The sequence below is a fragment of the Haliotis asinina genome, chromosome 8 (assembly GCF_037392515.1).
Source record: "Haliotis asinina isolate JCU_RB_2024 chromosome 8, JCU_Hal_asi_v2, whole genome shotgun sequence".
NCBI lineage: Eukaryota > Metazoa > Mollusca > Gastropoda > Lepetellida > Haliotidae > Haliotis > Haliotis asinina.
Window position 1 is genome coordinate 27,574,096 of NC_090287.1, and position 24,320 is coordinate 27,598,415.

The 24,320-nt window shown below is 38.2% G+C and overlaps 2 protein-coding genes across 3 annotated transcripts in view; one reads left to right on the top strand and one right to left on the bottom strand.

Moving 5' to 3' along the window:
* Positions 1 to 53: 53 nt before the first annotated feature.
* LOC137295198 (QRFP-like peptide receptor) lies at positions 54 to 7,674 on the top strand. Its single transcript, XM_067826517.1, has 2 exons — positions 54 to 84; positions 6,447 to 7,674. Exons 1-2 carry the CDS (start codon positions 54 to 56, stop codon positions 7,610 to 7,612), a joined length of 1,197 nt encoding a protein of 398 aa, XP_067682618.1. The 3' UTR covers positions 7,613 to 7,674.
* Positions 7,675 to 9,490: 1,816 nt separating this feature from the next.
* Positions 9,491 to 24,320, bottom strand: part of LOC137293503 (protein stoned-B-like) — a 62,485-nt gene continuing 47,655 nt past the window's right edge. For both annotated transcript variants that reach the window (XM_067824079.1, XM_067824080.1), the window contains exon 3: positions 9,491 to 16,391. In XM_067824079.1, coding sequence (XP_067680180.1) covers positions 16,138 to 16,391 — 254 coding nt within the window. In that variant the 3' untranslated portion in view covers positions 9,491 to 16,137. The remainder of the gene's footprint in view (positions 16,392 to 24,320) is intronic.

The following is a 24,320-nucleotide window of genomic DNA, read 5'->3' on the forward strand; positions in this document are numbered from 1 at the left end:
CGAGGCACGGGTTGCCGTCGATTAGGGCGCCACAATTAAGCTATGACCCTACGATGAAACCTGTGATAGATGCTAAAGCACCAGGTACGCTCTCTTTATGGTTGAAGGTCTGTCAGCACAATGCTTGTGGTTAAGAGAGTGAGTTTAGTTTTAAGCCGCTTTTAGCAATATTCTAGCAATATCTCATCGTGAACACCAAATATGGATTCACACTAGTGTGGGGAATCGAACCCGGGTCTTCGGAGTGACAAGCGGATACTTGAACTACTAGGCTACCCCGCCTCCCGCCTCCCGCCTCCCGCCTCCCGCCTCCCGCCTCCCACCTGAAGGTCAAGAGTTTCCCAGTGTGCGACGAGCTGCCTCACGTCAGATTTTACGCCCTTTTCAATGTGACATGACATGATGTTCAACACACACAAACTTTTGTTCTATACCTACTTGTAACAAAGATATTTTTTAATCCAAGCTGAAATCAAGTCCCATCGTAGAAGAAATCGAAAAAGATTGATACTAAATTAGAAAGCCTATGTAGCCATGTGCGCCGACTCTGGCCATGGGATTTCACTTGCAGTCTAAAGTCTCAGCTCTAATTCTCTAAGTTTGCATGTCTTGTCAGTTCCAAACAAGATGAGTGTCTTTGAAAAGGCTCAAGCGCGAACATGTGTTTGTGTAAAAGTCTGTTCTCATTTTGAGATGTTTGCTAATACACGCAGCCCTGGTGCACTGTCACATAGTGCAGCAATAAATAACAAATGTATTTGCAGGTTACATCATTAAGGAAACGGATACGTTTTGCAGGAGAGTGTGGCTGTTTGATACTTCATGTTAAAAAACTCACTAAGTCGAGGGCTTTCAGAGTCGATTATTTAGCCATATATAGCTTGACAGTGCCTGAAAACTTATTAGATTACGTTCTTTCTCTTCACTTTGAACGTCTCCATAATATATAAATATAACAAATAGTGATATTGTATAATTATAAGAAATTCATAACATGTAACCATGGAAACCAAAGAACTAGCATTATATGCAGTAATTCAACCTCCACATCATCAACACTTCACATGAGTATCTCCTTATGGAACTGACACATGTTTTTGGTATTCCTGTCTGCAACTGCAGATTGGATCTGAACTTCACCCCTGACAGTAGGAAATAACGAGTACCCACCGACAGGGCTAAATTATGATGTTGAACAGCGTTAATGAACAAATCACCTATTTCATGTATAGGCATGTATGTATATAAGGCGATGGAGAGATAAACGTTGAGTGTTTCAAAGTACAATTAGAAGCTGCAACACCGCTTTTGAAAAAGTATTTGGAACTTCTTGCACATAAACCTGTCTGTTGACCTTTTGCATTTCTGAAAAGCACTTTAACTGTCGTTACAACTTTCCGCGTTAAGGGAGATAACCGGCTATAACTCTCTCGTTTACTATCATACTTTATTCATCACTGAAGACAGGTTCATTGACTTGATGATACTTTTATGTGCATGATACTTTTACTAAAGTACATGAAAATAAACTCTGATTTGGAGGAGGGATAATAGAATTACCGACATTTGTAACCATACCTTTCAGAGAACATATCTTCTAAGTATCATCCACAAAGGTGATAAATATGTATAGAATATTGCACTAATAAGCTTCCACAATGACATAGTTAAAAGCATATATATGTGTCTGAGAGGGGGAAAGTTAAAGGTCGATCTATGGCAAAAATCAAACTTGCAGTTCAGACAAAAAAAATACAAAAGCACATTATGTACGTTCTCTTAGCCATTGGTCTCATCAGTGTCATGGATAAAGATGAAATGACATGGATAATTGAAAGATGAATGATGCTATGTACTTAATTAATACATGACGTTAATCGATGGATCTGATCATTCATGTTATGTCAAACACTGATATAGGTATCATTGCAAGGTGGCATGGACTGTGATGTAGCAGCCACGGACATGTGCAAGTATGAGTGCATGCATGATAAATAAGTAAGAAATATCTTACTTATTGAAACATTTGTCACGCTGACTGGATGATTTTTTTAATTTGAAAAATGAACGACTATTAAAACCGTTGAAGGTGAAAAAGCTCGTTCTTCGTTTAGGTGGAGGAAATGGCTACCTTGGTCGCAACAGAGACTCATGACCAGTCTTCCTACATGACAGGTACTTTTTCATTCTGTTGCGCAACCCTACATGCGCTGCAGTTTGCCAGTGCATGAACCCAGCCATTGCTTCAGCCCATGTACGTGCAGTACATTACAAGTAACAGACACTGTAACAATAAAAAAAAAGTCCCAGACGCAACTGAACTGCACTCTCGGAATTGAAAATGCGATGTATGTTTAAAATTTCTGTTTGTTGTTATCTGCGTTACTCTCAGTAACGATGCAGAGTATACAGTTGTTTAATCCTTGATTAGTGAGTGAGTGCGCATGGTTTTACTCCGCTCTTAGCAATATCCCACCTATATCATGGCGGGGGACACCAGAAATGGATTTCATACGTTTTGCCCATGAGGGGGAATCGAACTAACGTCTTCTTTAACCACTCTGCTACCCTACCAGCCCCAATCATGGATTAGAAACAGTATGATTTCATGATGGATTCTGTGACTGATCGTAAACGACACCTTATAGTAGATAGCAGTGACCTTGATTTCCAGGCCTGAGGTCATGCAGACAGACATCATGGATGGACGGCTGTGATATTTTACACTGAACATGGGACAAGTATTGGGTTGAAGTGTAGGTTAATCTCCAGAAGATGGAGCAGGTGATTATCAACCTGACTGTAAAACCTGGCGTACAGGTCAAACTCACAACTATGCTGGAGCATGATTATCTGCTTGGATGACATGTTTGATTGAGCGTAACTGGATGTTAACATGTAATATGCCCTTTGTAGCCCCTTGTCAGGAGGTCGACACATGGCGGTAGTGTTCCAAATTCACATGAATCCTCTTACTTTACAGCCCGCTGTCAAAACGTCGAAACAGTGGTTCTATTGTGAATTCATATGAAGAATCTATGGCTCCATCTTTATAGACCGCCGTCATTAAATACAAACAGCGGTGGCATTGCAAATTCATGTGAAGGACCTTTTACACTCTGTCGTCATAAACACGGCGGTAGTAGTTTAAAATTCAATAAATAAGAATGAAATTTTGGCCCCAACTTTACAGTCTTCCGTCACAGAGTCGAAACATATTGGCATTTAAGGCTGTTTATGTATACTTTGACTTGTAGATTTGGGAAATGCCTCATCAATTCAATGTAAAATAGCAGTACGAACCCAGCTATTTTGTGTCATGTAGTTGTAACAGCTATTTTATGTCATGTGGGTGAAACCGCCATTTTGTGTCATGTGGGTGTAACAGCCATTTTGTTTCACGTTGGTGTAACAGCCGTTTTGTGTCATATGATTGCAATAGCCATGTGCTGTAATGTGCGTGTACCAACCATTTTGTGTCATGTCGGTGTAACAGCCATTTTGTGTCATGTGGTTGTAACAGCTATTTTATGTCATGTGGGTGTAACCGCCATTTTGTGTCATGTGGGTGTAACAGCCATTTTGTTTCACGTTGGTGTAACAGCCGTTTTGTGTCATATGATTGCAATAGCCATGTGCTGTTTTGTGCGTGTACCAACCATTTTGTGTCATGTCGGTGTAACAGCCATTTTGTGTCATGTGGGTGTGAGAGCCACGTGGCGTCATGTGGATGTAACAGTCATTTTGTGTCATGTGGGTGTAAGAGCTATTTTATGTCATTTGGGTGTAATAGCCACGTGGTGCCATGTGAGTGTAACAGCCATTTTGTGTCATATGGGTGTAAAACCATTTTGTGTCACGTGGGTATAATAACCATGTGATGTCATGTGGGTGTAAAACGCATGCCGTTGTCATCTAGCTGGTGTCATGCCATCGTTCTGTCTCAAAGTCGACACACCTAAAATATGTTTATCTTTCGTCAGGTTCGAACTGCAACGCTGGTCACGATGCTAGATTTCCTCTTAGTCTGATGGTTACATTTGATGTGGGTTTGGAATTCAAATTGCCAACGCCAACGCCAACGCCAACGCCAACGCCAACGCCAACGCCAACGCCAAAGTCAGCGAACAGACAGTCATTAAATTTTGTTGCAGATAACAGGCAAAACAGTGTTGACAAGCATAATTTGTGGTAAGCATATCCTGTTCTAGCGGAAACACTCGACACGCACACACTTTCCATAAAAAGACATTAAATGGTGTGAGACCGTAAAGGTCATGGGAGAGCACAATGTATTATGTTAACAAGCGATTTGTATTTATTACATTCAGTTGAATGTATAACATAAACACACTGGAATGACTATAACAGGTCGTTTGTGGGACGGGGCGTTCCCGTCAAGGGAGGACACACTTACAGCTTTCGCGAACACCTGGTGTCATCTTGATGACGCTATCAGTGACAAACGCACCTTTCATAACATCTTGTCTTTTGCGCCAAATGGAAACTGATTATTGTCTAACGCAGAAGCTGTACATGTACTATGCATGTAAAGAATTTTAAAAAAAATTAAAATCTAAATTTATCAAACCTTTGTAGACACATAAGGATTAGTGACATGTATCCAACATGCATGCACGTGCCACGTCACTGGTTTCGTCCTTGAGACGTGCAATACGTTGATGCACTTGCATTCTGGGAAAGAGGGACAGAGCAAATGAATGCCACTCAATACTGTCACCTTGGAAGGTTCAACCCTGCCCTTGCGATCGTTCAAAAAATTAAACGGCTATTGAAACGCATAGCATGTCAAGGCTAACGTCTGCACAACGTCAGGAGGCCACTGGGATGGTCCGTGGGGGAATGTCTCAACGACAAGTGGCTGCACATTTCCACTGCCACCGGAACACCTTTTCTGCAACATCACGGCCCCGGGTTAACATTCCTGAAGGGCAATGCTCGCCCTCATACGACAAGGGTTGCCATGGATTTCTTGCAACATCACAACGTTGACTTTCTGCCCTGGCCTGCAAATTCACTGGATCCCTCCCCGATAGGACATGTTGGGACGAGATGGATCGACGTCTACAACGTCTTCCTCATCCGCCAGATAACGTCCTTGACCTTGCAACAGAACAAAATCTGGAGTGACATTCCACAAGCGTTCCTTGCACATTTGATAGGCTCTGTGCGTCATCGATGCACTGCTGTTCTCATTGCCGATGGTGGACATACCCGTTATTGAGATTGTGACATGGTCGTTTGACCCGTCCCACTTGTGGACTCGTGACATCATCGTGACTGACTTTTCAGTTGAAATTCTCCCGACTAGTTATGGTCTCAAATAAAGTTTGTACTTACCTTTGACATTGTTATCAGCTGGGATAATATTTTGACAATGCACGGTTTCCTTATGTGGCTAGTATATTTGATGGTAAGAAAAATTATATAAAAAAAGCTTATGCAATGAAAAGTCCCTTAAGGATTAATGGCGGCATTTAAGATATGAAATGATTATTACGACGTTGATGACTTCATTTTTAATGCTATGTTGCACAGTGTTGTGTTGTGTTGTGCATCCCACGACGACTGGATCACAGCTTGTGTTTTCCAGATTCACATATCATTACTTTTGTCACGTATCAGCACCACCTACGCGCTGTCTGTGGTTTCACTGACATGGCAACGGTCTACGACCTTTAAACTTTGAAACACTGTATGATAAGACGCGATGACATACAGGACATGAAGCACGGACGACACATGAATTCAGCGTTTTTATCATTTGTTTCTACGTTGTTTTATTTTCTTCATTGTTTTGCGTCTCCCCACTATATCGTATCACTATTATGAGCAACCAAAACAATGTCCTTCCTACTCCCACCAAACAACACAAAATATCAATGGTTGTCATGTGTGGTTATTCAAGACCCAAAGTCATATATCTGAATCGGAGTTTCATTTCACGTCTAATTACACGTGTTTGACGACTGATACCTAACACCAGCCTGTCTCCTATTACCTCCAGAGATGAGGGCCTAATGTCAGAAGGTCGTAAACTGTAAATTTTAATATTGTTAACTTAAACGCCGTTTAACATGGTATGTAAAGATTTCTTCTCAATTTGGGGCATAATTGTTGCAATTTGTGTCAGAGGTGTCCCAATGGATGCAAGGGAGTCAGATGTCCTGTTCTGTAATACTTCATTCGTGTCCAAATTTCCAAACGGGACACAGGAATTGAGGCGACGCACTTGTATATAGTATACATCTCTGAAAGACCTTACACTGAAAGTTCAAGACGTCAGAGAGAAGTCGGTTGTACAAGACGCAACAGTGGGATATTCCCAGGCGTTACATACATATGTATTGGACGATGTTATAAGAGGCGAAGCTGGAGCCATATGTGTACGGACTGACGCAGTTGTAATCCCACTTGCTTGAAAGCATTTCATGAGGATTACAAACAGGCTTCATTCAGGAATCGCAGACATACACTCCAGGTCAGCGTGTGCCAGGGGGCAGGTGGAAACATGTCACATGCAAACAGGTCAACAATGCTTGAACAACTAAATGCAGAAAGACGGTTACTTCTGCTACCTGTGATTGCAGTATATTGTGTTGTCATGGTAACAGGAATCGTCGGAAACATAATGGCCATTTACGTCTATGGAAGAAGGTATCAGATGAAGGCCGCCATCTTGTTTATGATTATTTTGGCGGCCACAGATCTATTGAGCTGTTCAGTCTGTCTACCATTTGAAATTTACGACAATGTAAACTCATATATGAACCAAATGCCAATCCCTTGCAAAATATTCCGATTTATTGAAGCATTTACGAACACCTTTTCAGGATTAATACTTGTCTGTATTGCTAGTGACCGTTTTCGCAATACCCGCTATCCTCTGAAGATGTCGTCCCTGGAACAGTCTAAGTCTCTGGCAATAGTTATGTGTGCGCTTGCTGTGTCCATCGCCTGGCCTATGGTGGTTCTGAGTGGAGACAGAACTGTGCGTACTCGCATTGATGGTGTGACCGGAGTTGATTGTTCCACATCAGACATGATGTATCATTCAGTGTATTCACTGTTGTTTCAAGGATGTTTAAGTTTGTTGTTTGGTATCTGTTTCGTTACATTTGTAGTATTCTATGGTCTCATAGCTTTAACAGTCTGTAAGCGTAGCTATGGAACCATTGGTGCTCGCATTTCTCAAAAAGTGCCAACCATGCCTGTTAGTCCAATGAAGAGAAAGAAGTTTGAGCAGATGCTGATAGCAAGAGCACTGAGCAGTATGAAGACACCGATCGACAAAACATGTAGTAGCGTTGGTAAAATCCACCTTCGTCCTGGACATACAACTATGATGTTGAGTGTTATTACATTTTCAGGAATCATTGGTTACGTCCCTTACCTGACGGTGGAGCTACTGCATTTCTCAGGTCAGAGGTTTCAGGAAGACATGGGTTCCAGCGAGCTTATTATTTACAAAATGTGCAATAATTCTTATTTTCTCAATAATGCGATGAACCCTATAATATACAGTATTCTCAGTCCACATTTTCGGAGGGAATGCTTTGTATGTTTGAAACGTATTTTCCGTTGCAAATGAACAATAACATAGAGGTATGCAATCATTAGGAACTATGCTTGTCGTAAGGGGCGACTAACGGGATCGGGTGGTCAGGCTCGCTGACTTGGTTGACACGTCATCGGTTCCCAATTGTGCAGATCAAATGCTCATGTTGTTTATCACTGAATTGTCTGGTCCAGACTTGATTATTTACAGCCCTCCGCCATATAGCTGGAATATTGCTGACTGTACATGTGGCATAAAACTAAACTCACTCACTCACTGACACTTTATAGTTGTCCAATGGTGCCTGGCAGTATATACCTCGCAATACTCTACCATATGAGCTGGGTGAGTAAACAGAAGCCTGGATCAGATACTCTAGTAACTGACCCAGTTTGTATTAAAGCCTCAAACATGTGTGACCACCTTTCCTTTAAAGTAAGGCCTGAGCAAGTTAGTGCAAAAAACAAATGTCACGATGTCTGTCAGCTTCATACGTCACATTAGCAAGCTCACTTTGTTAATCATTCTAAATGCCTACTAAATAGACTCAGCATGTAACAAAGGTCTATTATTTATAGAAGTGAATTTGTCTCTGGGCATTGGTATTGAAGCTTTGATTGAAAGGTTGGATGTCAGCAAAATAGCTTTCCATTTATTATTGAATGCATCTCCTTCAAAGTTCATGATCATTTGATAAGTTATCTAATTTGACATTAATGGAATCCTGAACTGTAAAAAAAGTTGTCATACAGCTTTGTACAGCGGTTGCCATAATTTTGATCTTCCCCACATATCCTCAGAGCACTTGAATAGGGTTTCTCGTGTATTCCGTTAATTTTTGTGAGATATATAGGTGATAAACGTATTTACCTTCATAAAACTGAAGTTAACACTTCTTTGATTTGGGTAAATTACTGAAAGATGCATATGCCAAGGAAAGCATACCTGATGGGAGAGAGGCATTTCGGTGACCGGTAGAGGCAAAACTATGTGCCACACTGTACTTTCAAACAATTGTGGCATGTTTTACAAATTGACATCCACTTGTTTTACAAACTGATATTCATTAAAATTGTGATAAAATGAATGTACAACTTTCTCTCTTGGAAAAAAAAGCTTAGGAAAATTTTGTTTACATTTTATTGTGTTTGTGATAGACATAATGACGATTTGCTAAATTACTCATAAAATATTAACATTGTTTCCAATGATTTTACATGACAATGCACATCTCACTGTAACTGAGAATAATAGCAAGTGCAGTGCAGTGCAATCACACATAGTCAGGAGGTAAAGGATTTGTGTAAGTGTTTTTGTTTTTGGACTTATCTTCTTTCAATCTCCCATTTGTTATGGTTCATGTACACATCTGTTGGAAATGCTGAAAATGAGGTAGCCTAGTGGTTAAAGCATTCACAACAACAAAGAAGTGGGTTTGTAAAGTGTGAAACTCATCCCCGACGTTCAGTGACATTTGTGGAGTATTGCTAGAAGCAGCATAAAATCTTACTTACTCATACTCACACATGTCAGTGAGTATCTACGTCATCCTGATAATCATTAAATTGAAAAACATTTGAACCTGTCAACAGTCCTTATGGCTAACATCACTAAGTTATCTATGATGTTAATGACTCTGTTGCTGGTGATGATAGTGACGACGATGGATTATGACAATAGCAGTGTCTGAACGTGATTTGTTGCCTGGGTTAAGGTCTTATCCTACCCATGTCATATCCTCTGAATTTTCACCATTAAAGCTTCACAGAATCCACCTTACACTTGGATGTTCAGTTTACAAAGATGCTGTTAGGAATACATCCACCCAACCTAAGGTGTCCACTGTCACTGTTGACACTTTGTTCTTCATGAAAGATCAGCCCTCAACAAAGAAAGCACAAACGACCGAACTTGAAGAATATTTTTACTGAGCTACACAACTACATGTACAGTAGCTACAATGTGATGTGTCATGGGAATGCTAAATAAACAATCAATATGATCACATGGTCCTACTGCCAGTGTGCCTACAGTGTAGGGCTGTACAGACATACAGACAGACACAAGGGTCTCTACAATACTGTGAGCACTGTCTGTTGAGGCAGCCCAAGGCAGGAGCCTGCTCAGGCTAAGACTGTTGGCATTATACAAGGGCCATGAGTAGTGCATAGTCATGTTGAACAGTCCATTGTTAGCACACTGTACTTGACTGTTACTGTATCTAGCTTGTAATATTTTCTCCCTTGCCATGTTGTAATGGGTGGATGTGTTACATTTTCTTCAAAATTCACTTCTAAATGAGGCAGGGTGACAAGTGTAGCTGCTTGGCCCAAGAATGTACACAGCTTGAATAAAATGATTTGAATTACCAGGGTAGTTACTCTCTGGTGTAGACATTATCTATTCACTGTTAAAACCTAGGTAAATAGTACTAAACACCTTACTGTAATTTCAGTATTCATTGACACAAATACTGTCAGAAAAAAACATCTTGTGTACAATGTTTGTCAATGTTCTTGTGTACAACATATTTAATTGTTCTTGAATACAATGTTACTCAATGTTCTTGTGGATAGTGTTACTCAATATTCTGTTCTATAATACAACTCAATATTCTTGTGTATGTTATTCAGTGTTCTTGTGCACAGTGTTACTCAGTGTCCCTATGTACAGTGTTACTCAATGTTCTTGTGTACAGTGTTACTCAATGGTCTTGTGTACAGTGTTACTCAATGTTCTTGAGTGCAACATAACCATGCAGCTGACCCATGGCCCATCCATTTAAACATATTGCACAAGTGATCTGGTATATGAATTATTCTGTAAAACCACAACAATCATTCTACTATCTTACTACTTGTCCAACATTCCCTGTAAAGTCCATGTCAAGGTAACAGTTCTCCATTGTGTGCACAGCTCTACCTGTATACTGAGCTACATCTGTAGTACATTTCCAGCTTGTCATATTGAGAATGCTTGAAATATATATCCAAATCACACCAAGTATTAGTCTTTTTCTCATAAACCATGACATATTAAGTACACAAGAAACTTGAACAGGGATGATATCAAAAGAACTGTGTAACTTCATCTCTTCGACAGAAACTAATCAGTTTTACACAAGCTTGTTGTCTGCAGATAAGTTGAGCTAGTTCACTGGTCAGGTTTAGGTTCAATACAAACCAACAAGTCTAAAACCTGTTTCTTGTAGATGAGCTAGTTCAACAATCACCATGTCCTCATAAGATTCAAACAATTCTGTCTGCAGTGAATACATATATTCTTAATCAATAAAAGTAAACAGCAAAGAAGAAACAACAAAACTGCCATAAATTCTTAATTTGTCTTAAAATATTACAAAAACTTAAACAGAACACTTCTGATGATGTATGCACGAAATAATCCAACAGTGCTTGTATCTCTATATGTGACTGTCTTACTAAACAGCTCTATCTCAACACATACATCAGTATGTTTGAAAGTAACTTCATTACACATTCCCATGTTCAGCATTCATTTGAAGTAATTATATTGCACAAAATAAAATGTCAGTTGTTGCTGGAGAAAACACTTTAGCTGACTAACAGGTGAGAACTACACCCTGACACCATATGTAAACACAAGGCTGCTCAGGAAGTTTCTCTGCTCTACGGACGAATCTAAAACAACTGCATGCTACAAAAACAATAAACAACAGAAGGCTTATCACAGATGTAAGTAAAATACCATAACATAATGTCTGAATATCTGGGATAGAAAGAAGCAGATCAGAATCATACATGGTAAATGCATTGTAAAGACAAATCTGTGTAAAACCAGGGTAAAGCACAAAACAATTATAAAAATACAAAATGAGATTGATATGATCCAAGTAAAAAGAGTAACAGTGACAAATGGCAAGCATATCCATCTTACAAACAGTAGTTAATACATCAAACTGTATACTGAGATTAGTAGTAGAATTAGGCTGAAGTATCGAACAATTATTGTGTTAAGTGTTGAACCCTGAGATCAATAAAATATCTTCAAAGTTAGTTTGAATACATTTTCTAGACTTCCCAAGATGGGTTACTAAGATTACAGAAGGATGACAAAAGCACAACATACTTCAACAAATGCTGCAACAAATGAACGGATTATGCTGGTATCTGTCATGCACAAACATGTCAAAGAAAAAGGAATATTCTTGTATCCTACAAGATGTTTTTGGTACCATAATCAAGCACGAGCATTTCAGTTGAAAAACAAGTATCTGTACATTCATTAATATCAGTCCTGTAATCTATATACTGTAACACAAAAAAAAACCATGCAAGATTTGTTTGATTTAATATTTTTGCACATTTTCTATTCAGCCAGTGCCAGGAAAGTACAATAAACGGTAATTGATTTAATAAAACATTTCCAATGGAAAAACCTTTTTGTATCCCAGCTGCCATATTTGATGGATTAAACACACTGAATTTATTACATATAACTGAAAAAGATTTCGTTAGAATACCAGCTTCATAAAAGTTTCCACCTATTACTCATCTCTCAGTTTGTTCATCCACTTTCAGATGTAACGCCCAGCCCAGCCATGTGAGTACAGTGGAAGCTGTTTAAACCGGCACTCATTGGGACTGAAAAAATAATCCAGTTTAGACAATGTGCTGGATTGTAGAGCTGACGATAAATGTACAAGCCACGAATGGGATGAGATTTTATGTCAGTGTTAACAACTTGCCAGATTGGACTGATACCGGTTTTGACAGCTTCCAGTGTATGTCATCTCAGGCTGATTATCTGTGTAGTATAATGATACTGTAACAGGAACTGTGATCCAAGAGTGAGTTTTAGTTTTTATACTGTGTTCAGCAATATTTCAGCAACATCACAGTGGGGGACACCAGAAATGGGAATCATACATTGTGCCCATGCGTGGAATTGAACATGGGTCTTCAGGATGGTGAGCAAACACCTTAACCACTAGGCTACCCAACCACCCCTGTGATCTAAGATCATGACGTGTTCCTCATTTGGTCACTCAAACAAGCCTTATTAACTTCCTGTGTATGTGGATACATGACGCAAGATATTCCAGAGATATAAAGATAATAATGCAAGTAGAATAAGAGACTACAACACCATACACATAGGATAACATAACAAATTGGCTGATAAATGATAAATATTACTCTACACATGAAATACTGAATAGGATTGAGATATTATGTTACATGCCATTTTATATAATTTTGATTATATATGTCATGTCATTCCAAGGAGCAATTTATAAACAACATTTTTTCATTGAGAATAATTGTGTTTCTGATTTAGAAACAATAAGTATTTTGACAGCTTTGTCCTTCTGTGCATACAGTTTAGATTATAGTGCCTTGGATGTAACTACATTGCATGTGTGTGTGATGCTTTGTTACTGCTGAGTCGAAACAGTGTGTGAGTACACCTTTATGCCACCTTTAGCAATATTTCAGTAACATCACAGCAGGGGAAACCCGAAATTGGCTGAACACATAGTACCCAAGTGGGGAATTGAGCCCAGGAATTCAGCTACTTTAAACACAGCAAGAAACAATAATTGTAGCAAACAAATAATGCTGTCTTTTTCTTGATTCTGTTTCTTGATTCTAGTCAGATGTGAGAGTGTAGTGGTCAGTTTCAAAAATAATTTCACATTGTGGAAAACTGCAAAATACTGCCATACCATAAGGACAATCATCAACAGGAAATCTACATAGAGTAAAAGCTTCAGTCTCAGGGCTAGCAAATAAAAATCCAGTCAGAAAGATAATGAATTTTCTATAGCACTTGTATAGTACTGCCTCAGTTGTTAGATGTATTTTGTCAGTGGAATGTTATTCTGCCTAAAATGTCATATCACTGTCAGAACAATCTCAGCAAACAAACCGTTATACATTAAAAATACTTTTAAAAATGACAACAAAGGTAACTGAATAAAACATACCGAACTGATTCACAATTACAGCAGATCAGCAATGGCGGATTATCAAAATAAGCCAAACAACATAAAAACAATGAACTTCATCTTTCTAGATTCTTCTGTATCATTTTAAAATCATTGTATATTCTTGTCTCACCAGGGTCTTCCTTTTCAAAGACAGAAACTATAATAAAAAGTGTGGAACTGTGCTGGAAAGTACAAACTCAGTAGTACAAACTGTGCATTGTACACAACACATTTGTACAAGTTATGTTAACTTCACAATTGTACATTCTATTCTGTTGACTTATGACTAAAGTCATCTATTCCAAAGTATCAAATATTAAGAAAAGTTCTGAATTAGTCATTCCTGAGTTCTCAATATAGAAACAAATAAACCTTTTCCATCATCCTTGAATTATCAGCTGATTGTGCAATTCTTGCCATATCATTAACATATACTGAACAGCAAAAGAAACTTTCGTCAAGCTTTTAAAAAAGAATACATTAACATGACTGCTTACTTTTATGAGATTTTACTTCTCAAAACTTGAGTTTCTCTTGCAATTAAGTATATATTAATGGTGATTATACCGTTTGTGTGTGAAAAGGTAAGTGTGATCTACCCTTTTAAAAACAAGGCTAAATTAAGTGTCCATATGACCATACACCTGAGTAGAAGGTCAAACTAAGGAATTACTTCAGGTATCATCAAATTTGAAAATATCATCAATAAGTCTTCTTTAAAAGTTTTTGAAAACCTTACAAAGCCATACTGAAGCCTTTTCAAAAGGCTGTAATGTCAATTTCATCCTTTCATTAATTGTTCAATATGTCTTGAACAATCAATATTGTATATCTGACCTTTTACTGAAATATTCAGGGCTCTAGATAACTCTTGGGGGTGTGGGTGTACATATACCTCACATTGCAAGTGGAGGTGTACTGAGAATTTTGGAATAGTACCGACATATTTGTGTGAGTTGGTGATGTGGTTTGTTATTTATAATATCAAACAACTTTTCAGCTATGAAATTTTATATTTGTTCACAGTACATATGATTTAGTGTGTACATGATACCCTTGAAATCTTACAGCACGCTGATTGTCGCTGAATTTTTAGGCTTACATTTTACCTTTTATCTGTAGCCCTGTTATTTACAGCTTACTTATATTATCATTACCAAAATACCCCATTATCAAATTCTTTCTCACTTAATACTGAATTATGCACTTTGGGAAACAGTAAAATATATTTAAACTTACACAGATCTAATATATGTTACAGAAACATTGTAGTTCTAAACTTGATTTATCCTTAACTTTTTTACAGACATTATTTTCAGAACTCTTCTTGACACACTGATGTTACAAAGTTTGTCATCCAGTGCATTGATACAAATCCTTAAACTGTAACAAAGATCTATTGACCGACTACAGTACCTTGTATACGTATCTACATATATACACACACGCTGTTACAAATTTTGTCCAAATCCACTTTTCTACATATCACAAAATTAATCAAACTGCAACAACAGTCTTATGCAGTGTTTAATGCACACATGCATATGTTCAATGAATTATCTACCTTTTACAATATGGTACAGGATAGGTGTATCTACTTGCAATTTCTACTTCCATGAATCTGATGCTACTTTGTCTACTGTATATATAAACCATATTCTACAAGAAGGCCTCAAATTACTCTCTTGTCTAATGGCATTGTTGTATCTGATTCAAACATTAACAGTAATATGTATTATACAATTAATGTCACATCTTGTTGTTTATGACAAGAAAAAGAAACATTATCAAAGACAAAATCAACAAATACCATCTGCTCTCCAGCACTGCAAATACTTAGTGTAGTTTATGCATATGGCTGCACAGTTCAAGGGAGATGACTCTTCAGACCATGCACCAAGCAGCCCACAGTAAAATCAATATTTAGGAACTGTAACACTCACAGGGAAGGACCTAATTTTCTAATGTCATAAACATATTTGTACATCAATGAATGGTTCAAATTCATGTTGAAGTGCAGAATACATATTCTAAACTTACATGTAAAACATTTATGCTCACAATTTGGTATCTACCTCTACCGACAAGTTTGTGTTACAGTGAGTCTAAAGGCAGTTTCAGTTGTAAATAGCTATCACAGAAAAAAAAGAATTACTCAATCCACACTTATCAGACAATCCATTAAGCGACAGGAGGGGTAGTAGAAAGAAAACCTTCCTAATTCTCCAGACATCAAGAACAAACACTGCTTTGTTAATCACTGTGTAGAAAACAACCTCTAGGACTGATGATGGTATGTTTCATCTAACTCTTCCTCTTGGACATGAATACCACAATATTTATTCTGAAATCCTATGATTCACAACTCAAGGACAGATGCTAATTATCAGGGTTAGTGACATTCCAGATTGTGTATAATTGGCATTATACATTGGTTGGCAATATGACATGTGGAAACATGGCATTGCCAGTTCGGTGGGTATGTCCTGTGGATCACTGGGAAAGGAATGTTACAAATGGCAGAGATATGTGCAATTTCCCATTTCACTGTCCAAAGGGCTCCATGGTTGATCTTCATCTGACACATCTAATCACTCTCCTTTTCTGACTCAGTTTCATTGAGGTGTTCAATCTCAACCTTGTATTCATATTTGGCTATGTAGCGGACCCACTTCTCTGGTGGGTTGGGATTTGCCACAGAGATGGATCGAACTTGGGCTTTAGACACAGTACATGCAGGCATTGTGAAATCCACATTAGCATACTGCTCGTAGTGATCAGGAATCTCATCATGAGGTCCGAGGTCCAGTCGCAACACAAACAAGTGGCTCTTGTAGGCACCTGGAAATAAAGAAGAACCATTTAACATCATGAATATGAAAGATGCCGCTATAAATACAAGAGGTGTTTGCAGGTACCTGAAAAATGTCACCACTATTTCCTAAAACTTTCTAAAGTCTGAAAAATATCATCACATGCTTCCACCCTTGACCTTGACCTTATAAAGTTTGAGATCCAATGATTATCAAGCCTCTTGATTGCAAAAGTTGATGCCAGTCGATGATGTTTCATAACAGCTTCTCTTAACTTCAACTAATGAACATGGCATCAACATCTCAACTCAAAGTATTTGTAAATGTATATGCAACTGCATAGGATACATCATACTATTATGTTGGATGACTGAAGAGTGTTTTCATTGTTTTAAGGCATGCACAGAAATAATTTCAAGCTACTACACCACCCAGTCCATCAGGTGGAGTCTTGTTGGGAACCCATTCTAATATGAAGTCCTGATGAGGGTCATGCCTGAGGAGATGGCCATACCTCACATGTTTACGGCAATATCACCAACAATGAATGCTGACTTCAAGTTTTGGTTACTATGTACCCACACCTCTTCAGTCAGTGGATTGTTCCATGCTACAGCGAGTGAGTGAGTGAGTGAGTGTGTGAGTGAGTGAGTGTGTGGTTTTAGCTATATTCCAATATCACAGTGGATGACACCAGAAATGGTCTTCATTCATTGTACCCATGTGGAGAATGGAACCCGAGTGTTCAGTGTGATGAACGGACTATTTAACCATTAGGCTGCCCCATTCTACAGAAGGTTCATGCAAGTGTAATGGCAAATGCAATAACACTTTCTGAGAAAGTGTAACAAGAACATTTTAACACTAGTTTTTCTTGACCTTGATAATATCAAAGTAGCCAAACATGTTGTTGAAGACCATGAGGAATAAGTTCATTGTAGGTTATCCTGAACTCTGATACATTATACTATAAAATAAGGTTGTGGTAACATTTGTCTGTAAGAACTATGACTGCATGATACATCTATGTATGACAGTTACAGAACAATGTAATGTGACAAATGAAAGCTAACCATAGCCATTGCTCTCAAGGATAAATGCAATTTTCTCTGGCATGACCTTGACCATTGACCATAAATGACATGTCAGAAAAGGATTCCCAGGGTCTCATTGGAAGAAGTTCATAGAAGAATAATCTCAATAATGTCAATAATGTGTGTGCAGTAGTCTGCAGCAGTCTGAAGAATCACAACTGGCAGTGGAAGTGTGATCAAATTCCAACAAACTATGAAGAAGTCCTGATTCAAGGGACTTTGAATAATGAAATATCACCTTCAGTATTATCTACCAAAAACACATCTCAAACAGGAAATTGCATTATGAAGGAAAAATGTTCAATTAAATCCATCTCTCTCCACCATCATCCCCTCCTGCTGAAGTCAATATTCTCCTCTTTCCACCATCACCCCTTCCTGAACAGTCTATATTCTGCTCTCTCCACCGTCAACCCTTTCTGCTGAACAGCCAATATTGCCTTCTCTCCACCATCACCACCTCCTGAACACTGTACATTCCTCTCTCCAATATCAACCATCACCCCTCATGAACAGCCTACATTCACTTCCCTCAACCATCACCCCCTCCTGAACAGCCTACATTCACCACTCTAAACCATCACCCCCTCATGAACAGTCTACAACCCTCTCGCTCCACAATCAGCCAAGTCTGTCATTGCATCTCTCAACATAATCCCCTCCAGAACAGTCTATGACCCTGTCTCTCCATCATCAGCCCCTCCGGCTGAACAGTCTACAACCTCACATCTCTCTACACCATAAGCCCTCATGCTGAACAGGCTACATCCATTTCTCACCACCATCGACTCTCAAACTGGACAGTCTACATCCTCACATATCTCTCTTTATCTCTTCCTCTCATATACAGTCTTTCTTGCCCAAATATCAACACCAAGGTTCTTGCTGAGGTTCCCCTTCTGCAGTTTCCTCTCTGTTTCTATCTCCATCTTTTCCCCCTGCTATCTCTGATATCAACTATTTGTATCACACATGATCTTGAATGGGTTACCATGTCTGATTAGAAATGTTACCGATTCAAATGATTGATTGCCACATATTGATTTTGCCTCCAAACCTTAATTTTGGTACACATTTAAGATGAATCTCACTGCTAAGACAGAGCTGAAACTCCACAAGGTGTCTTGCATGCCGTATGTAATTCAGTGGGTGATTGCTTGTATGTTTCATTACATTAATGAGGAAGTCTTGTCTTATGCTGTTTATTATGAAAGTGTATTTCAGTTCTAACTCTGCATGTGTGATGATTTCGCAATTTGGGCTGATCACATTTACCTGAGCAACAACTGGATTATGAATACAGGAACTTAAAAGCATTTAACAGCTGTAAATTTGTAATTCCTTTTAGACAGTGACATGTAGCATCACTGTGTGAAATTTGAGTTCTTTAACCTGAGTAGGTCTGGAAAAACACTTATCTCCATTTTACGCAAGTTTAAAAGAACTGAAAAAAGATCACGACCAGATAAAAACTATTTTAAGACCTAAATTTTCTGGTTAGATCATGACCTGTTATACTAGAGGGTAAAACTTAAATTCACTGAGCTAAAACTCCAAAGAAAATTTATACTCATGAGAAACAGGGCTCTTGCTCTTGTAATGTTCATAGCTCTGAGGATTCTTAACTTTGATCATCCCCGATGTGCTACAAATGGGCTTAAGATGTTCGTAGGGCTATGAACATTTCGAGAATAGCTAGCCAGGTGGATAGACAGACTCATAGATTCCATTCAAATATCCACCACCGAACTCTATGGCCCTCAATAACATTATTATAGGACTGCATTAAGCATTTTAAAATCTTATTATTTCAATGAAACAATGTGCAAATACATCACACTGAAACAAACAAAAGTTTCAACAGATACTTAAAATGCCTTTGCTATCTGCATGGACCCCAGCTGGATTTACACCATCCCTTCAGCCACTGGCAATGATGAGAAAATTTGGTCAAAACTTAAAATAACAAAAATACTATGCTTAAAAAATCTCGTAAGTTTAAATTCACGTTGATATTTTGGGATTGTAACATTTTATTTTTATGTTGCTTTGAACATGTCTTAGATACCATCAAGACCTCTGTTGATACAAAAACTATTAACACCGAATGGCTACAACAAGTCTCACTGGACAACAAATATCAGTTTCTGTATTTCAATGAGTATTTCACCATGTGGTTCCATGGAAATACAAGACTTGGCTTACACTGTTACTACCTACCCAATGGAACCACTGTTTTTAGTGGGTGGTGGGGTAGCCTAGTGGTTAAAGCATTTGCTTGTCACACCTTAGACCCAAGTTTGATTTCCCACATGGGTACAACATGTGAAGCCCATTCCTGGGTTCCCTGCCATGATATTGCTGGAATACTGTTAAAAGTGGCATAAATCTCACTGTTTAGTTTTTTAAACCATACTTTGTTAAAAACATTCCAATCAAACAAAATATACATCAAGAGTCCAGGAGTGAAATATGAAAGAGTTTGTCATATTCATCAGTTTGTTATAAGCAAGTTTGTTAGAACATGTATTTGGTAAGTGGTGCTTGTTTCATGAAGTGTATAATCTGGGGACAGCAGTAACTGCAAGAAGTCAACATCTGATAAGAAGTAAATTCCATTCACCATGTTTACTATCACTTTCACAAAGGAACTCTCCCTATCACATGACAACAATGCCTAGCATGTCCCATCAACTGTCCTCCATGATAAACGGCACAAATAATTCTCCTTTCCTAAATTAATTCAGACATGAGGTTCCCAGGGTCAATTAGTGTAGTTATCATCCTGCTGCAGGGCTGGTGTTATTGATTTCTGGGATGTAGACAAGGGTCCTGTTCCAGCTCAGTCTGTCAGATCTGGTGTAGCTGCATCCAATACTCCTGCTTCTTCATGGAACAAATGGAAGCTTGGTGTACTTCTCTGGATTCAGAGAATGATCGTAACCTCAACGGCTTCTTACAACCAATGGGTATCTAAGTGAGAAATGCAGTGAGACTGTGAACTGCGATCACATCCCTCCACAAATATTTCATCAACAAATCCACTGTTGCGCTCTGATAAATTACGTAAACTAGTGAAATTCAGTGCAGATGGCATTTACTGAAAATGTTCATCGTACATATCCATTGTGTTTCAGATGCTCAAACATGCAGGGTTTTCTCAATAATAATCTTATCAACATCGTAGTACATGTACCTCCGTTACAACAGTATTAGACCTTGCATGACACACGGGAAACTGAGGGTCATCATACTATCGGCAGTTTCTGTTGGACAGTATAAACAGAATTCTACACATTGCTTCAATGAAATAGCATTTTATTAAATTTGTGAAAGATTCAGCATCAAAAGGAACGAAATGAATAAATCATTTAATAACAATGGTATTACACAGAAGGTCACCTAGTATCCTTCGTAAATAATTACGGTAAATTCTACTGACAATCATGCTAAGAGTCAAGTTTATGGTCTTTTAGTGCTAAAATAGTCAATCTTAAGTTAATATTAATGTATGACACTTACGACTATCTTAGCGCTAAGAGAGTTTAAAAAATCTGGGCTCAGTTCAGTATGTCTTCTACACTGACATGGCAAGACAGTGAATTATGTCTCAGTCATTTGATATACCGGTGTATCCATATTGAGTACTTCACAGCATCAAGATGAAGCACTTATTTCAAGTCACTAATCTGTGTGTTGGAAGTTTACAATGTACATTGGTAAACACAGAACAAATTCCTTGATGACATAGATGCTCATGCAGCTGACCACTGGTTTGCTCTGTCTTTAATCTTAGACTTTATTCTTTAATCCACAGGTTACTATGACATGCTAGAACTGCATTAAAAAATGTGAATCAATGTGACATAATGTAAAGTGCAACTGAAAGGTTTACACTTCAATCAGCAATTCTATAAAGCAAAAATATTCCCTATTACGCCTATTTCACGTCAGTGAATGACCAGACATTGAATCTGAATTGACATAAGAAAACAAAAATATGATTCTGACATTAAGGTGGCAGAACGAATGACAGAAAAAAGTGATTACATTTTTCAAAAGCAACTGCTTAAATATCCTTTCAAAATCTTTTTCTTAAATTTGCATTAGAAAGTTTGTTCTTAGTGTGTCTACTCAACTATTCTACTAACTCAACAATATCCTAGATTTATTTGGGGGCGAGGTGGCTGAGCTGGCTAAAGCACCAGGCAGCCCATCTGTGACCGGGTGTAAAAGCTTTGGCATCCACTTTGTGTGAAGACTCTTTCTGTGTTGTCACAACCCCTAGTCAACAGTACACAACTCTGTGCACTTAAAAATGAATCTGTTGGTATATGACCAGATGGTGGCCACATGAATATGTACAAACACCAAGTTGTGGGTACAGCAACACGTCCCAGTCCACCCAGGTGTGAATGGGTACCTTGACAGGATAAGACTGCTACAAATAGAGGCAGCAAGAGTTGCATACACCCCAAGGAGTTGAGACTGCAGATATGATGGGCTGTTGATAGACTGCTACACCCATAGGCAGCAAGAGTTGCATACTCCCCAAGGAGTTGAGACTGCTGATATGATGGGCTGTTGATAGACTGCTACACCTAGAGGCAGCAAGAGTTGCATACTCCCCAAGGAGTTGAGACTGCTGATATGATGGGCTGTTGATACTGACATCCAATGACTGAGGAAAATGTATGTTTATCCTTATTGGGTAATTACCACTTATAAGTATATACATATAAACGCTTTTGAATAGACTTAAGTTTTTCGTAATTCTTATATTGCCAAATTGTTGGAAGCCATTTTCAAACATGCAACATGAAAGTCACATGACTACTACAGCAAACTCTGGACAGTGGCTACAGCTTTAATAGCATATGTAAATATAGGCATTGCTTAACATTTGCTAATGCTGTTGCAGAGTTCAGACACCTTGACCAATTTTTCATACACAAGCCAGTTTAGTTAACTGAGTAAAGTAGGCAATGTATTATATAGAGACCCACTGGGTTTTAAGTGATTCTTATGCGTTTTTTATGCTTCTAAATTTGTAATTGAGTAAACATGATTTTTATTGAGTAAAATATGCAAACACTTGCCTCATCTGAAGCCCTGTATATAATAATATTAAGGTGTCCTTGAGTCTGGACCAGACATATCAGAAGAAGGAATACTGAAATATGTTACTGAAATCTTCTGTTAATGTTAGTGGTGCAGCAGTATGGTAATACAGTATTGTATCACAAAATGAGGCTCAAAATACAACACATGTATGTTCTGTATGAGGATGCACAGTGTAGCAATGTTGATGTGATACATATGAAATGATCTCTTTGTTGTTAATGAACACACCCTCAACAACATTTCAATATAGATTATTACAGTTTTTGAGGAGGTTATCTTAAGGTTTATCAGAATGGTTTGAAACTGTTTTCAGAAATTCCCAGGATAGACATACACAATGTTTTTAAATAACATATCCTTACACTAAATCCTCTTTTTGTCTCAGAGAAAGTTCTTCTCAGAAATAGATACATCTTGGTGATAAATAAAAATTAAGTCAAGGAGATTTAGCTATTTGATCATCAAAATAAAAAGTAATTTTCTTAGCAATATACAAAATTGGAAATAGAGATAAGATGTACAATATTTTCTCTACATTTCTTCCTAAATTTAATGTTAGTATTTGCTGACTGCACAGTGATGGTCCTTCTTAATGTATCCCAAATTTTGTATGTTTTTCTGAATCATTTCTGGACATAACTGGACTTTCATCACATCCTTATCACTCATATGATGATGTCACATTCTCAGGTTTGCTTGTTTGTTGTTTGATGCCACATACTGCGATAATCAAGTGATCTGTAAATAATCTGTAAGTCTGGACCAGACAATCCAGTGCCTTACATCATGAACATGGATCACTATGCATTTTTAATATGATACAAACTGACCTGGTCAATGGACTGACCACCTAATTTTGTTTATGTCACTCATGGGTAAGTGAGTTTTACACCACACTCAGCAATATTTCAGATCTATGGTGGCAGTCTGTAAATAATCAAGCGCGGACTAGACAATTTGCTGATCGGCAGCATCAGCATCCAACTGTGGATTAGGGAACATTGACATGTGTCAACGAAGACAGCGAGCCTGGCCGCTCGATAATGCTAGTCGCCTCTTATGACAAGCATGGGTTACTGAAGGCCAATATTGTAACATGGGTCACCACATTCAAGGGATGCTGAAGACCAATTCTACCTCAGGATCTTCACAGATCCTTTGCTTCATTATTCTTTCAACAACCAAATTACTGGTTCAAACAATAGTTCCAGTTGCTTAGTATAACTTTTCCATATATTTTTCTAAACATCATTCCTCATTGGTTCATTTTAAATAAAAAACTAGACGATTTAAACAAACACCAATTTTTTCTAATACTGATGTAAGTAGGGCCCTGCTTTAATGATATTCCACCAATATCCAAGGACCGATGAACACATTCCCAACACTGTACACACTGAGGAATCAAACCACATAATCCGGATTGGAGTTATAGAGTGTGTGTCCCAGGGTTATCTCAACCCCCTTAGTAGGAGAATCATTCATTCATTCTCAAGGGGCAGGTATACTGTAATTCTGAGTTTCAAGTAGGTTATTCATTATATTTCTCAATGACATTATAACCGAGAAATGTATAAATGTCAACTCACAGATAAATGTCACTGAAGCTAGCCTATTCACTTTAGATTACGCAAGCTTTTCATGAAGATTTTATATGGATGACATCATGTAACATTTGACTCGACTATGAAACGCTATGTCATAACACTTCATTTGGCCATTTAGTGTTCAGAATCACC